Here is a 15,463-nt window from a genome sequence, read left to right as displayed (position 1 = left end):
TGTCCCTTAAGTTTGAGCTTCTTGAAGCCTATCTTTCCCTGCTAGTTGATGCTTAGGAACTCATTGTGTGGTGCTCTTGTTGTTTGATTAAGAATACCTATCAGGAGGATAACAACATAATTGATTGGATGGCATTTTATGTGGTTAAACATTCTGGCAATATAGTTTAGATAGTTGCAGCAGAGATTCCCCACCGCCTCCATGATTTGATTATGTCTTTTTAAGGAAATGGAAGACTAATATCGGCGGAAGTGATCGAAGGAGATGCAGACGTCTTTCTTCGAAATCAAGGTGATTAAGATTCTTCTTAGATTTCAGCAACTAACCAGAATGGAAAAAAAAATCCTTAATAATTCTTTCGATGTCTTCTACATTTGTTGGTAGAAGGATGCTAGGAACCCATCTGGTCCAAGAACTTTGTTCGGGATAGATTTTCTAACCAAATAATTTCCTCATCAAAAATATCTCTGATCAGCTCCCCTCATCACATACCACCGACATATCTATGCTAGCGCTCCTTAATGTAGCTGGCCACAACACACACACACACACACACACGAGAGAGAGAGAGAGAGAGAGAGAGTGTGTGTGTGTGTGTGTGTCTTTATCTACCAAGGACTTGTGGCAGAAACATAATTTGCAAACCATAACTTTAAATTACAACTAGATTCTTTACTCTCCATAAATCGAAAAAAAAAGGTTAATGGATCTTGCATGGTACAATCAGATGACCGATCCTCTAACCTGCTACATAAAGCCTCCCATATCTGTTGCATGTCAGATCCTTTCAAAATTACAGAATTTTCACATACACCATAATCTCTCCTCTGCAGTGTACTTTTATGTAGCAAACATTTACAATCAGCACAGAAAAAGCCAAAAAAGATCTGAGAACAATCATAATGCTTGCATGTTCAAATTTAGAAGCAGAAACACTTTCTGTTATCAAGTTCTAGCACCGTATGGCAGTCATGTTAAGACTGACAATTCACCAAGGAAATTTCAATAGCTGCTAATGTTCTATAATATCAGATGAGGCATGCTTGAAAGACTGGGAAGTATCACATTGATCTTATGAGGTATGCTTGAGAGACCGGAGTACGATATCTTTAATGGCTAGGAGTACACATACTGCTTATTGTTGGTGCTGGATTGAGGATTGATTGCAGTTGCAATGTTGTTCCTTTGCTCCAATTTGTTGTTTCAAGGACTCCACTTGCTTCTGCAGGCTCATGTTTTCCTGATCAAGATATATCCCAAGTAAGAAAACAGACAGAGGGAAAAAGGTGCAAGCAACAGAGCTCTTGTGATAATCAAGTTGATACTTTTTGCAGCATCGCAAACCGCTTAGTGGCGCTTGTTAATGAGGCCTTAACCTGCCAGCAAGATGCTCATTGGCCTCAGCATGTAAAATGAACAGCAATATTTATTATATTAACATGCTATGGGAAATGAGCATTTAATGAATTAGCAAATAGCTTTCTGCATGTTCCGCAGGATGTTTGAGAAAATAAAGAGAGTACTATAAGGTCTTGTTATGGTAACTGTTGCATGCATCCAAACCATACATCTCTCATCTCACTTCTAGCATTTGATTTATGTGCATTCAAACATTCTTTACATTTTGTTTTGGTAGTCTGCTGAAATTGTGATTCATGAGATATTGAATCTCCACATTCACCATTTAATTCTTCGTCCCGAGATATCTGAGAACTGCTCATATGTAAAAGCAAACATAAAATCTGAATTTGGGACCACAAAATCTCAAGACTCACATCAGACAAATCACCGAAGAATGTATAGTCATGTTAGCAGAAGAGTCATTAATACCACAATTCACATGCTCCATAATGCTCATATCATATCAGACATCGTCTTACTGCACCTATATAAAGCATGAACTGGATGAAGCTCTTGGTAGTATCATTAAGTCAATATTTTGTTGAAGAAATCTATAATATTGTGGGTCACTGCTAAATTATGGATCGGTACTCTTTGTAAAAATATTAAAAGGCAAGAGCATACAGAGCTGAGGGGAAGAATTGCATTCATAGAACATGTTAATCATGAGATTAAACTAGTTTAGTGAGAAGGAAGAATCCATGCAAAATTCAGGTGAACCAGAAGAGTTTCAAAGCAAATAATTAGGTACTTATCGAACATGATTTGGTACACATGCATTTGCTCATCTAAATTCCTAAGAGTCTAGGTAGGAAATATGAACCATCACCAAATAAGCTCCAGAATGTCTTTCCAAACCAACTTCTGTCTTGATCTTACCTCATCCCACTAAAACACCCACAAATTAATGCTCTATGCACAGAGAGACATTAACTAGTGATTGAGAAAGAACCATCTCTCTCTCTCTCTCTCTCTCTCTCTCTCTCTCTCTCTCTCTCTTCTAGTCAAAGAATAATCTTATGTAGAGAAGGTACATTAAGCTGGTGGGTTCATAAATCCAATAAACTCTTGTTTACACCATATCCTCACCAATAAAGGAGCTAAGGATTAACATACACACGGCCACACCATGGTGCCGGAATAAAGCAATGACTAAAGGCTCTTGAACCAAGTAACCAGACAGGATAAATTAATAGCTTCGACAATTAAACTTTGATATCCTCGAGTTGCACTATGGGAACAGAATGAATAAACTAAGGGATGACTCGATACAATAATAAGACGTCTAGCAGGCCATTCAGAAGAGACAATAACTAGGATAGGCTGGATAATTATAGAAGCATAGACTGATCAATGATGACTTAGTGTGCCAAGCTTGAGGCCAATTGAGTATGATCACCTGTGAAGATTAAGCCATCAGCCTAATGAGAGAGTAATCATGGGTGGATAATAGCATGTGAAAGTAGTGAGTAACTGGTTCCAAGTACTGGAATCATCAGAAGATGCCAGCAATAGAAGTAGATGGTTGCCTGACTGTTTAGAGGATTGCATAAATATTGGAATATAGCTTTGCAGAAGAGATCGTTGGCCAATCAAATATTTACTGTTATTTTTATTTATTTTTGCCTTTATCTTTATTTATTTTAGCCTTTATCTTTATTTATTTTACTTTATCTTAGTTTATCCCTAGTTTGTAGCTGACAGTTTAGATTCCTAGCAGCGGCTACCTTTTTTTTTGAGAAGGCAGCATGTTGATAGTGGAAGTCCTTGAAGCTCAAGGAGATAGGACCCACAACATCCTTATCTCTTTCTGGTTTCAGATAGTGGTGGCACACTCATGCGGTTGCATGACCCAGCTAGAGATGCTTGCACCCTTCCTCTCATCTCGTTCTGATAGAAAAGATGGCAACAACTCTCCAAGTTAGATATTCTTTAATAATTTATCAATTATGAAACATCAATGTTTCCAAGGTTATTTACATATGAGCAACTGTGTTTCTCATCTTGGATATCATCAGTAGATTAGAATAACCTGTTTATTCTCCCATCCAATGCTATAATGTCAAAGATACTTGTCATCAACTAGCTAACATAAATGATAATTCCAGTACGTTCTTAGAGACCCGACATATAAAAAGCTGACGAATGATACCTTCAAGAGTTCATCCTGAACCAGCCTACTCTTCTCAACCTCCCTGTCATATTTCATTCTCCATTCAGCAGATTCATCCATAGCTTCCAGATTGGCACGTTCAAATTGTTTCCTGTAGAAACAAGGAGAAATATACATATGTGATAAAGCTGTAATGTATAAAAAATGATTGTGAACTCTAAGGGTTGGTTCTTTGGTGGATAAATATTAAGAAAAAGTTGGTCAACTTTTTCATTGACCAACTTACTCAAATTCTCATGCACCTTTAGATGGATAAATTATTTTTCCATGGATAGCATTTACTTATAAAATGAAAAAAATGTCTTACCCACGTAGGAGGTGGGTAAGTTATTTTCCCATTAACCAGAAAAATAATCTTTCTATTTCATTCCTAAAATACCTCTAACCCTATAATAATAATATAGGATACTATCTTATATATAATATATTCATAAAATATAGATAATAAATTATATTATATATAATAAAATAAACATAGATTATAATATGGTATATGATATCAATATATATTAAAATAATATATTATTACATTACATTATATTTATAATAATAATATATGATCCTAATATTATATTATAATAATAAAATAAGATATTATATTATAATAATATATTATTATAATAATATATGATATTAAAATAATAAAATATTATTATCTAATGATAATGTTATGTTATATATTACATAATATTATATATTATAGCATACAAAATATAATATATTATACTATATTATTATATATAATAATATTTATATAATAAAGGCTATTATGAGAATTATGGATAGTTCTTAGCAACTTATCTAGAAAACTGGTAATGCAAAAGAATATGAATAACATATTTCTAAGCTATTTTCTAATGCATAAAAGAATATGGATAAATTTTTTCTTGTCTAAATGTTGCTTGGAAAATACTTATCAAAAAAAAAAAAAAAATCTCTGGGTAAGTTTTTTACCCTTAAAAGAATGGACCCTAAAAGCAATATCCTTACTAAATAAAAGAATTAATTAACATTACCTATTTTAAAGAATACAGATAGCGATCAAATCTAACTTCAACCATGACCAAGTAAGAAGAAGTTTCCGACTGAGTTTTAAGAAAAGAAAGAAAAAAATTCTTATCAGCAGATTGCAACAAATTGCAGAAACAAGAATTCATTGTACCAGTCAAACATATACGAAAGAGATGTGCCTATATGCTAAGATGTAGATACTTTGTGAAGGCCTTGAGACAAATCTATCCCCATGAGAAAATGCAGTATCACTTGAGCAAACTTGAACAGGGGATTCTGGCTTAATAGCACTGGTAAATGCCTTTAGAGTCACTTTGCTGGCTCTATGTTGTCTCAAATTTAATAAAAAGAATAGCAAAAAATCAGGGCAATTTTCTGGTTTAGACATCAACGTTTCATAGGCAATTTACAAGTATTATTAGCAGTAATCAGCATCTGATATTCACTCTTTAGCTTGGAGGTTCGCATTTTTATCAGTGAAGCAATACGCAAGAGCCAAACGGGAGCTATATCATCAATTTGATCAGCCAGATTCTAGTGCCATCTAGAGATTAGATTATATTCCATCGAGAATTGCCTCCAGAGATCTTATTACTAATGTCTTTGCATTTATCCTGCACAACAAGAGCATGACAAATGCACAACAAGAGCATGATTGAAGTGGTTAATAACAAAAGCCAGAATGCCTTTATTGCACAGGCCTCCTATGTTTTTCAATGACTTGTTCCAATATGGGCAGCGGAAAGCAAGCAAAGTAGATAAATAAGTGCTACACTATTCCTATAATAGACCGCGCTAATCATTTCCAATTTACATAACAGCGAAACTAATAGAAATTTTAATAAAGATCAGAGGAGGCGGGGGGTGGGGATGAATCTCGGTAGTAGTCCTATGAAGGAGTTCATCATAGCGAGAAACAGTGGGTCCAAGAATTACCAAAAAAAAAAAAAAAAAATCCGATGTCTAACACATTTGACTCCCAGAAGGATTAAATAGTCCTCGAAAAGAATAAGATTGTCAAAGATTTGGCCAAAGGAGGAGAAGACCGATCGAGGTGTTTCGAGTCACAAGCGGAGGAGCAATGGGTAGATCCTGATCGCAAGAAATGGATAGCAGACGGCACTATCATCTTACCAACCCGAGATCCCTCCTGATCGCCTGGATTCAATAAAATCGAAACGTGCCCCAACAAAAAAAATAAAAATAAAAATAAAAATAAAAATCCAAGTTTCGTTCATGCTAGGATGACGTACATCGATCCACAAAACATCACCAGCGATAGGAAGAGGGATTTGCCAACAGAACAGCATTACAAAGAGGAGGGGACAGAGAGAGACGGAGAGAAGAGGACAAGAAGAAGAAAACCAACGGACCTCAGGACTTCCCGGTCATCGGTGGAGAAGGACTCGTTGTCGATGGCCCAGAGGCGGAAATAGATGGCGACTCCAAGGAAGAGAGCCACGACAAACCCGAGGAGGAGGGTTCTCCTCCGCGCGCCCATCTCGAGCCCAACGATGGAGAAATCCGATCCACCAGAGCCACCACCAACGAGGACCAGAAACCCCCCACCCGAGCTGGGCTGGCGCGGCTTCGCTTCAGAGAGTTACAATATTAAACACCCAACCGCCTCCTTCTTCCTCCCCTGTGAGGCCGGCTCCGGATGAAGTCTCGCCGGCCGACTTTCCTAGTTAACCCCTTTATTTGATAAATATACACGCTGCTGCCGCGCAAATGGGGCCACGGAAAGGCAAGGCGTGCATCGTGTAAAAGTTGCGTGTTTTTATCAGCCAGCCGCATGATCTTAACTAGGGATGGGATCTGCAGGGTTCGGAACGGATTTTTAACTATTCAAATTTAAATCCAAATATTATTAAAATTAATTTTTTTTATTTAAATTTTTTTAATTAAATATTAAATAATTTAAATTGAATCGGTTCAAATCTACTTGCACCATATTAAGCATTTTTTTTTCTATCAAAAGACAATACATTCCACAAATCATAGCTAACTTAAACAAATAAAATTAAACAACACTTAATTTTATATTTAATAAAAATAAAAATTAAATTATTTTAAATAAATAAAATTCTACAACATTTAATTTAATAATATTTAATTTTATATTTAATTTAAATAAAATTTAAATATAATATAAATTTAATGGATCAAGAGAATTAATAAAAATATTTAGTTCTAACATCTCTGAAATAAATAAAAATATAAATATAATTAAAAAAAAATATATTTAAGTTTCAAATTATAAAAAAAACTTAAATAATAATTAAATCTGTTATTAATAGTTGATATTTGAAATTTAAATTTAAATTTAAAATACATCATAAATAATAATCATATATGTATGAATATTTTTTAATTTTTATTTAATTAAAATATTTTGTATAAATAAATTAAATTTTAATAATTAATATATGATAATTAATTAATTATATATATATATTAAAATAATTTGAATCGAGTTCAAATTATTTAATTGCAATCTAAATTTAAAATTAAGTGTTCGAGTTCTATCCCAAATTGATTAAAATTTAATTAATATGTCGACTATTCGACCCAATCGGACGGACAGGACGGATCAGGTATCCGTGGGTTTTGTTGCCATCCCTCCTCAATCGGGCTCCGTGGACGCACGTTACACAGGTAGCAGAATCGTCTCGAAGAAGACAGCTGAAGTTTGCGGGAGGTCCTCCCTCCCATTTAGGGGACCGGGATTCCGCCAAGAACAAGCGGAAGGAGAGAGCGCAGGAAGATCCCGCTTTTAAGCCCCGAATCGATCTTGGGGGTCCTACAAGAACAGGAACGGAAACCCGGTCTAGGGTTTCATCTCATCGTCTTGCTCTCCTCCCCCACCTTTCTCTGTTCGCGCTTCAATTGGTCTTGTCCTTTCTCCTGGAGCAGCAGCAATCGATGGCCGGGCTGAATCGGTCATCGAGCAATCCCATGAGGAATCTTCTCCCCCCGCAGGAGCTCCTCGACGATCTTTGCAGGTGCCGTGCCCATCCCCCGTCCGTCTACCATTTATTAGGAACGATGAATAGCCTTCTCTGTGCCAATTATGATTTTGGTATTTGATGATGTGCCTCAAGAACCGATCCTGATCTTTCTTCACGTTCTGTAGCGTGATGAAGAAATACCCTCATTTTTTTTCTCTCTCTCTTTTTTTCCTTCCTTTGTCGGGGTCATGAGATGTTATTCTAATATGACCGGTAATGACTGCCGATTCTTTCTTGATTAAAAAACTGACATCTTTTGCAGTCGGTTTGTACTGAACGTTCCAAAAGAAGATCTGGAGTCATTCGAGAGGATCTTGTTTCTCCTGGAGCAAGCACATTGGTTCTATGAGGACAATGCAGTCGAACAGAATCCATCACTCAAGTCTCTCTCTTTCAAAGAATTCACATCCCTGAGTATCCTGTTCAACCGCTTTAGGGAGGTTTATCAGTCATTCTTGGTACTCTGTCTATCAATTTATTTCCTTTTCAATATAATGAATGTTATTGCACCATGGCACTGGGAGAAGTAGACCTTAAAATTGTAGGAAAGGAAATTGTACTGGATTATTTAACAGGAATTGATGGCATTTAAAAAAAAAAGAATCAGAAAATCAATTAAATGTATCTTGGGTTATGGTGCTTATAGTTGTTGCACTTTTAAATGAACTGAGGAGAGTAAGGGTTGTAACTAATTTTTGTAGCAGTATCGATGGAAGCAATTTGGCCATAAATCATTTTACTCTTGTTGCCATAAATCATTTTACTCTTGTGGCCATAAAGCAATTCGTACAAGTGGCCATAAGTCATTTTACTCTTATAAAAATGTAAAGATGTTGCCATAACTGTCAGTAAGTTATATGGTTACATCTTTGTGCTATTGTCCATGCCCTCACATTCTAAGAATGTTGTCATGCGAGGAAAAGAGCTACATATGTGATCATCTATGTCAAGACACATTAGTTGAAGCAGTACTTTTGAACGTCTAGTGTGTCAATATTTTGTTCTTCTTCTCCAAAGATTTATTTCTCAAGTCACTGTAATTATGTCTTGATTTGCTCACTTGGGGAAATTTGCATGTATTATATTGTTTTTTTATTTTTATTATAATAAATCTGATTGTGCTTATGAAGTTTCCATTGCACTGGTTTGTTCAGCTATCCAGTTAGTTTGGTCACAGTTGTTACCGCACTTTAAAGCCCATGCACTACAAGTATGTGCACATGTATATAATAAAAATCAGTATGCCTAGCCCCATTCTGTTGAGTTTGGATTTTGGAAGTTGACTGTTTTTGGCATTGGCAGTAGCACACTGCTCGTCACTGTTTAAGCTTGAATGGTACATTACTTATTTCAGACATTCTCTATATTTGTTAATTCTTTCTCATATCATTACTGTATAACTCCTAATATAATCCAAAGATGCTAATTAGTTATTTTTGAGTTGATTTTAGTTTACAACTGCTTCATATATATATATATATATATATATATAGAGCTAGGCTAGAATTAGATCAATCGGATTTGGATTCAGATCCAGTCAGATCAAATCTCTATAATAGGGGTCCTACATCGATGATCCAAGCCGTTGGATGGGATCTATTACCTCAAAACTACTTGCACACAAAAAAATCATACGATTTGGAGATCCCTGATCTATACACCAAGTAGTCAAAAATTGGATAGCCTACATATAATTGAATTAGATGTATTTTTTGATCATTTGATGTATAGGTTAGGGGCCTCCAAATCATATGATTTTTAGTGTACAAGCACTTTTGGGATGGTAGATTACATTCAACGGCTTGGATCATTGATGTAGGATTTTCATTGTCCAATTTTGATCTGATCAGATTTGAGTCCAAATCTGGTTGACCTTACCTAAGTCTGCCCCTATATATATATATATATATATATATATAGACACACACGTATACATATACATATACCATGATATCATTTTCCTTAATGGCTTATAGTGTTTAATAGTTGTGCTGCTCTGAGACCATATATAGCACATATTGATGACATATACAAGGACTTCACATCTTACAAGTTTCGAGTTCCAGTGACGGGGGCCATCATTTTGGATGAGACTTATGAAAGGGTAAGTTTATGTAGATAAGAGGAGTTTGAAGTAGCTTGCCTTTTCAGTTCTTGGTTGTGTTTCATTAATCTAATCATACATTTACCATAATTACTAAAATATTTCTTGTATTGGTTGCTGCACATATATCGACAGCATCGGCCATGCACATATTTTGTGTGTGATTTGAAATGCCTAGAATTCATCTTGAAATATTGTAATTGTGCTCCCACACAATCACATACAATTTAAAAAAAGGGGAACTTAACAGCTGGTCCTTTCTTTGACTGGACTTTAGCATTTAATTTTTTCAGTCTTGCATGCTTGTATGAGATTTGCACACACTTAAACTTGTATTGCATACGCTTATACTAGTTCTTGTACACAGTTATATTGTTCTTGCCTACAGTTATACTATCCCTGCACACACTTATATCTGTGTGTATACAGTTACTTGTAACTGTGCACATTTTGGGAGATAAGTGTGTATAGCCGCTGCGGACCCGGCATTAAGGAAACTTTGACAGTTGTGCGGGTGTTAAACTCTCAGTCAACAGGGATTAAAAGTTACAGCCTGGCCAATGGAGGGATGGGCTGCTAGATATACCTTTAAAATAATAATAGTTTCCTTTTATTTTTTTATCATTTAGTCATGCAGAAGCTTTAGAGCAGTACTTTCCTCAGAGTGCTGATGAATGTGAAATATAAATTTATACAGAACTGTTCTTTTGTTGAATTGCCTACATAGTTTATTCTTTCTTTCATTTTGCCTTTGGACATTCTGTCATACCTTTCCAACTTTTTGGGTTATTGGTTTGTAAAAAACCTAGCATTAGAGTAATCAGAGTGCTTGAAGCAAATTTTATAAATGACTCTACTTACAAAATCAGTGGCAGGTCATATTTTCTTATCCATCATCGATAAGCTAATTATTTCTTTAGACAATGGGTATCATGTTGCTAAAAGCTGATTCATATTCTTCTACCTTTCTGTATTTTTTTAACGTGATCAGTTTACTTATTCCTATTATGCTGGTTCTGTTACTTTTGACGACCAACTGGTTTCTTTCTTCCTAGTAGTTGATGCCTGAAATAATACAGCATTGAAGGATGCTTCTAGGTTCTCATTTTGAAATAAAGTTGTACAAACACATTGACATAGAAGTAGGCATAAGATTCATTGGCAAAGAAAAATCCACATTATCTTATCTCTGTTGAAGATGGATATCAACTAGCCAAACGTATCAATGTGATCGTTTTTGCAGTGTTTACTTGTAAAAGGCTGGAAGGCAGGAGCAAGCTGGAGTTTTCCTCGTGGCAAAAAGAGCAAAGATGAAGAAGACCACACATGTGCTGTTCGAGAAGTAAATATGCCTATCGGTTTCATCTCTTTAATATTAACCAATATATACCCGAAAAAAATCCTAAATGCTTATGTGGAGATGATTGCTTACTGCCTGTGCAGGAACTGAATTTATTGTTATTGTGCTTTCAGAGGGAACCCCTAATTGGATTATAATTCTAGACATACTATTTCTACTATTTCTCTTGGTTCTGATATGCAAGGCTTCCCTTATCACATGATTAGTTTATAATAATGTCACTGAGTACACAAGCAACTAAAGTTGCTTGAATCTGTTTCAATAGTTTGTTCTTCTGCTTCTTCCAACTGCCAGATGCAACTTGGATCCTTGGGGACCTCCCATATCCAGATGTCTATTCCCATATTATGTTTTTAATAAAAAAAATCTGTCTACTACTAAACAGATAATAATGACTGACTAGATACAGCAAGTAGGTTGCCATCTTCAATAGAGAGAGGCTGGCTCTGGTCTTTGTTGGTACGGTTTTGACTTGTTTCCTATTATCTAGTAATAACAGGTTGTGCACTCTGATGGTTTGGACTCATCTTGTTGCTAGTATTTTTGTGAACTGCTTTAGTGAACAGCATCTACCTTCTTATTGTTTTATGTATTTGTATCTGTGCCGCTTCCTTGAGAATGTTAAGGTATTGTTACTCTAATTCTGAGGATCCAAGTAGAGGATAAGACTTTTAGTATTTTGGTGAATCCCTACCTTATTCAGATAAGTTTTGGTATTGTTTTTGTTGTTGAAGACGTTTAAGGAGTACTTATGTTCTTATTTTGGTTGATGTTGTTGTTCTTTTGAATTTATTTATCTGATTCGACTTATAATAGTCGATCTATTTACCAGCGCAGAGGCTGTTCTTTAGCTGCTTATGCTATTTTTGCTTTGCTGTTCATTTAGAGTTCACTTACTAGCTTTGTTTCTTCTTTAATTGCTTTTATTTTTTTTTGTTCTTATTTACTTTTTGTCCAGTGCTGCAGATGGGTCGGGTTGACCTGTGACCAGACTGGTCCTGACCTGCTTAGATTTTATCCATTCTGTATTTGAAGACCCATGGTTGGACTGGGTTCAAATTGGACCTAATCTAGATTCCCAGTCGGATTTGGCTTTTGTATTTTCAACTCAACCCAATCCAACTTGGCCTGTATATCATCTGGGTCTTGGTTGGATCAACGAGAAATGGGTCCAACCTGGCCCAAACCCTATAAGGCTTGATCAAATAACCTAGATCGTGAAAACCTCCTTCATTTTAAATATCTTTTCCAATTAACTGATTGAACTTTCATTTAAACTAATTCCTCTTTTCTCGACTGAACAACTACATCTCCTCTCATCTATTTTTACTTAATTATACTTAAACATTCATATTTCATTATTTGATTTGATGGATTCTTATGTTTATATATATTTATATGTATGAACTTAAGAATTAGTTTGAACAAAATTTAAAGTTTTTTAATGAAAATTCATCTATCTGTCTATCTATCTACGTGTATGTATGTATGTATATGTATGCATCCATGCATGTATGTATGTGAACTTAAGAATGATTTATTACTTGGACAAAAATTTAAAGTTTTTAAATGAAAATTCTTCTTTGCTTTGGCTCTTTTTAGTTTTATTTTAATTGTTTAATGATTTTATATTTAGTTATCTGTTATTATATTTTAGATGCATGCATGCATGCATGTATGTATATATGTGAACTTAAGAATGATTAATTATGTGGACAAAAATTTAAAGTTTTTAAATGAAAATTCATCTTTGTTTTGGCTATTTTTAGTTTTATTTTAATTGTTTAGTGATTTTATATTTAGTTATCAATTATTATATTTTAGCTATATCTAGATGCTTGACTCGAATGGCAAGTCTGACCCTAACTGGTCTTGATCCAAACCCTAGTATTTTGGGCTGGGTCCTAGTCATGGTTGACCCATCCAAAGCTGAATGACCTGCTGGGTATAAAATCCCTTCCATGGACATGGCTTAACCCGATCTGATCAGCTAATGGATTGGGTCTAGTTCCAAAATCATGACTCAGATATGAAATTAGGTTGGGTTGGGATCAAGCATGCCATGGTTTGACTCGACCCATTTGCAGTCCTACTTTTGTTGCTCCTGTCGGACACTCTTTCTTACCTGCTATTATTTATATGACCGATGCAGGTCTTGGAGGAAACAGGTTTTGATGTTTCTAATCTTTTGAAAATGGATGATTATATTGAGGTTGTAATTGGACAGCAAAGGGTTCGACTTTACATCATAACGGGGGTGAAGGAGGATACTGTATTTGCACCTCTAACTAAAAAGGAGATTAGTGTATGTAATTTTGTCATCTTTTGGTACATCTCTTGATCAAAAGTACTTCTATCAGTGTTTTTGTAGATCACAGTTGGTTGAATATTTCTGCATGGCAGTATAATTCTCTCTCTCTCTCTCCCCCCCTTTTGTGGGAGTTTAATTATGCATGCCTAATGTAGAAAGAAAACTCTATTCATTGCTGTCTGCAGGAAATCTCGTGGCACCGTCTGGATGAACTTCAACCGGCTGGTGATGATGCAATATCACGAGGAGTGAATGGCTTGAAGCTTTACATGGTTGCTCCTTTCTTAATGTCAGTATCTGATATGTGAAATATATGCTGCTGTATTTATTTATTCTCTTATCAGTTGTTTGCAGCGTCTTTAGCCTAAATCTTTTTTGTCTCCTGAATGCTCCTGAATGCTTACAGAGCTCTTAAAGCCTGGATTGCATCACATCCTCCTCCCACATGTCAGAAATCAGATGCATCTGCCAGAGGTTTGGTTGCCTCTTCTGCCCCCTTTCAAAGCTCTAGTATTGGAACCAAGAAAATTGATACATCTGTGCATGCTTTTCTTCAACTAGGAAACACAAGATACTTTAACATACGTGCTGTTTGTACTGTATCTTTATCGGATATTGCTACTCCTTGGATAGTTCTCAGATACATGTTCAATACTTGTGTTAAAGTATCTTATGTTTTAAAATTAAAAAAAAAAACACTCTGAATACATCTTAGATACATTTTAGATACTTGTTTCCTTACTCTATTGATGTCTGATGATGTGCCTGTAGAAGTTAATCCTACCATAATATACAGACTATATTATTTTTGATAGCTTTTATATTTTATCATTGTTATTTTATATACATACGTACATATATATTTATGTATACACATTTACATACATACATTTACATATATGCGTTGACATATGCATGTAGCTAGACTTGGCTATACTATAACGGATCTCCACTTAGATCCAATCAGGTCTAAGATTGCAAGATGGAGATCTCATATTGATGATTCGAGCCATCGGATATGATCTACAACATTTAAATTTCTCACATACCCAAAAATCATGTTTATTTGTGCATGCATGTATGTATAATAAGTACATATAAATATATATGTATTTGTGTATATGTGTATGCATGTACATATGTATATTCTTTGGTGTGTTCTAACTGTATCGAATCCTACTTCTTTACTATTTGCTATATCTCCACTATCATTTCTGTATCCCACATCCATATCCATGCTTCCTAGTTCTTCAAGGTACCAAGGAGTCATTTAATTTTATACATTACTCTTTTGATGAATATTGCTTTATTCATGGCTAGGCACATGCGTATGGAAAGCAAAGAACAATTCAGGAGGTCCAATGACTACCGAGAATCCATTGATCAGAGTGGGATCTGAATCTCATAATGCTGACACTGCCCCTGGTAAAAGCTTCAGAAATTTCAGGTTCGATACTGATAGCATCATACAGTCTATAAAAGCAGCTTTCTCCACCAATTAAGATGTATATGACTGTGTTAAGCTAGGTCGGATTTGTATGGTGTAGTCGTTTTTGTATTACTGCAAGGGGCATTCTGAGTTTGAGTAGACATAGTTGTGTTATTCAAGCACAGCCATGTCCTGCATGAATTTGAAGGAGTGGAACCGCTCAGCCTTTCAAAACAATATAAGGTTCTGGTTTGCGGTACAGACTTCCTTGATATCACTCACTCAGTATCTTGATTGTTGGTTCAAATGGGAATATGGGACTTTGAAGATACCCAGATCCTGGCACGAAACAGCACTCTTGGTTCTGCATTTGCGGGCAGCAGTTTGGACCTTCTCATTAAGGTGATGGACTCTGTCTTTTTATGAACCCAGCTGAAACCGTGCATACAGGTTGTTGCAGTTTTCCAGATAATACGTGTACAGGGGTGAAAGTGGATAAAAGATTATCCATCCAGATCCATCTTTATATCTGAATCGATTTGGATAGAACTTTAAGTATTTGATTAATATCTGTATTCATATTCATATCAAAGAAAGATAGATATGGATATAGGTAGACAGCTATTCAATTCATATTTAAATATTTAATTTTATTTATAATTT

At 35.2% G+C, this 15,463-nt stretch overlaps 2 protein-coding genes across 6 annotated transcripts; one reads left to right on the top strand and one right to left on the bottom strand.

Annotated features, from left to right (window-relative positions):
- Positions 1-730: 730 nt before the first annotated feature.
- On the bottom strand, positions 731-6,308 carry LOC105053486 (uncharacterized). 3 transcript variants are annotated; one of them, XM_073246969.1, is made up of 4 exons: positions 5,959-6,308; positions 3,554-3,665; positions 1,326-1,376; positions 731-1,240 (listed from the first exon to the last, which is right to left on the bottom strand). In XM_073246969.1, the coding sequence occupies exons 1-4, from the start codon at positions 6,084-6,086 to the stop codon at positions 1,136-1,138; spliced, it is 396 nt and encodes a 131-aa protein (XP_073103070.1). In that variant the 5' UTR covers positions 6,087-6,308; the 3' UTR covers positions 731-1,135. The 3 variants fall into 3 exon arrangements, with proteins under 3 accessions (XP_073103070.1, XP_073103071.1, XP_010932982.1); XM_073246970.1 differs by lacking the exon at positions 1,326-1,376 and having other exon boundaries at positions 5,959-6,298; XM_010934680.4 differs by lacking the exon at positions 731-1,240 and having other exon boundaries at positions 1,325-3,291; positions 5,959-6,306.
- An 888-nt stretch (positions 6,309-7,196) lies between these two features.
- On the top strand, positions 7,197-15,061 carry LOC105053485 (mRNA-decapping enzyme subunit 2). 3 transcript variants are annotated; one of them, XM_010934679.4, is made up of 8 exons: positions 7,197-7,590; positions 7,859-8,010; positions 9,573-9,700; positions 10,944-11,042; positions 13,213-13,365; positions 13,557-13,660; positions 13,778-13,845; positions 14,692-15,061. In XM_010934679.4, the coding sequence occupies exons 1-8, from the start codon at positions 7,511-7,513 to the stop codon at positions 14,871-14,873; spliced, it is 966 nt and encodes a 321-aa protein (XP_010932981.1). In that variant the 5' UTR covers positions 7,197-7,510; the 3' UTR covers positions 14,874-15,061. The 3 variants fall into 3 exon arrangements, with proteins under 3 accessions (XP_010932981.1, XP_019708588.1, XP_019708587.1); XM_019853029.3 differs by lacking the exon at positions 13,213-13,365 and having other exon boundaries at positions 7,231-7,590; XM_019853028.3 differs by lacking the exon at positions 9,573-9,700 and having other exon boundaries at positions 7,231-7,590; positions 7,859-8,054.
- The last annotated feature ends 402 nt before the right edge of the window (positions 15,062-15,463 follow it).

This window comes from Elaeis guineensis, chromosome 12 (assembly GCF_000442705.2).
Source record: "Elaeis guineensis isolate ETL-2024a chromosome 12, EG11, whole genome shotgun sequence".
Taxonomy (NCBI): Eukaryota; Viridiplantae; Streptophyta; class Magnoliopsida; order Arecales; family Arecaceae; genus Elaeis; species Elaeis guineensis.
This window is presented reverse-complemented; position numbering and strand designations above follow the sequence as displayed.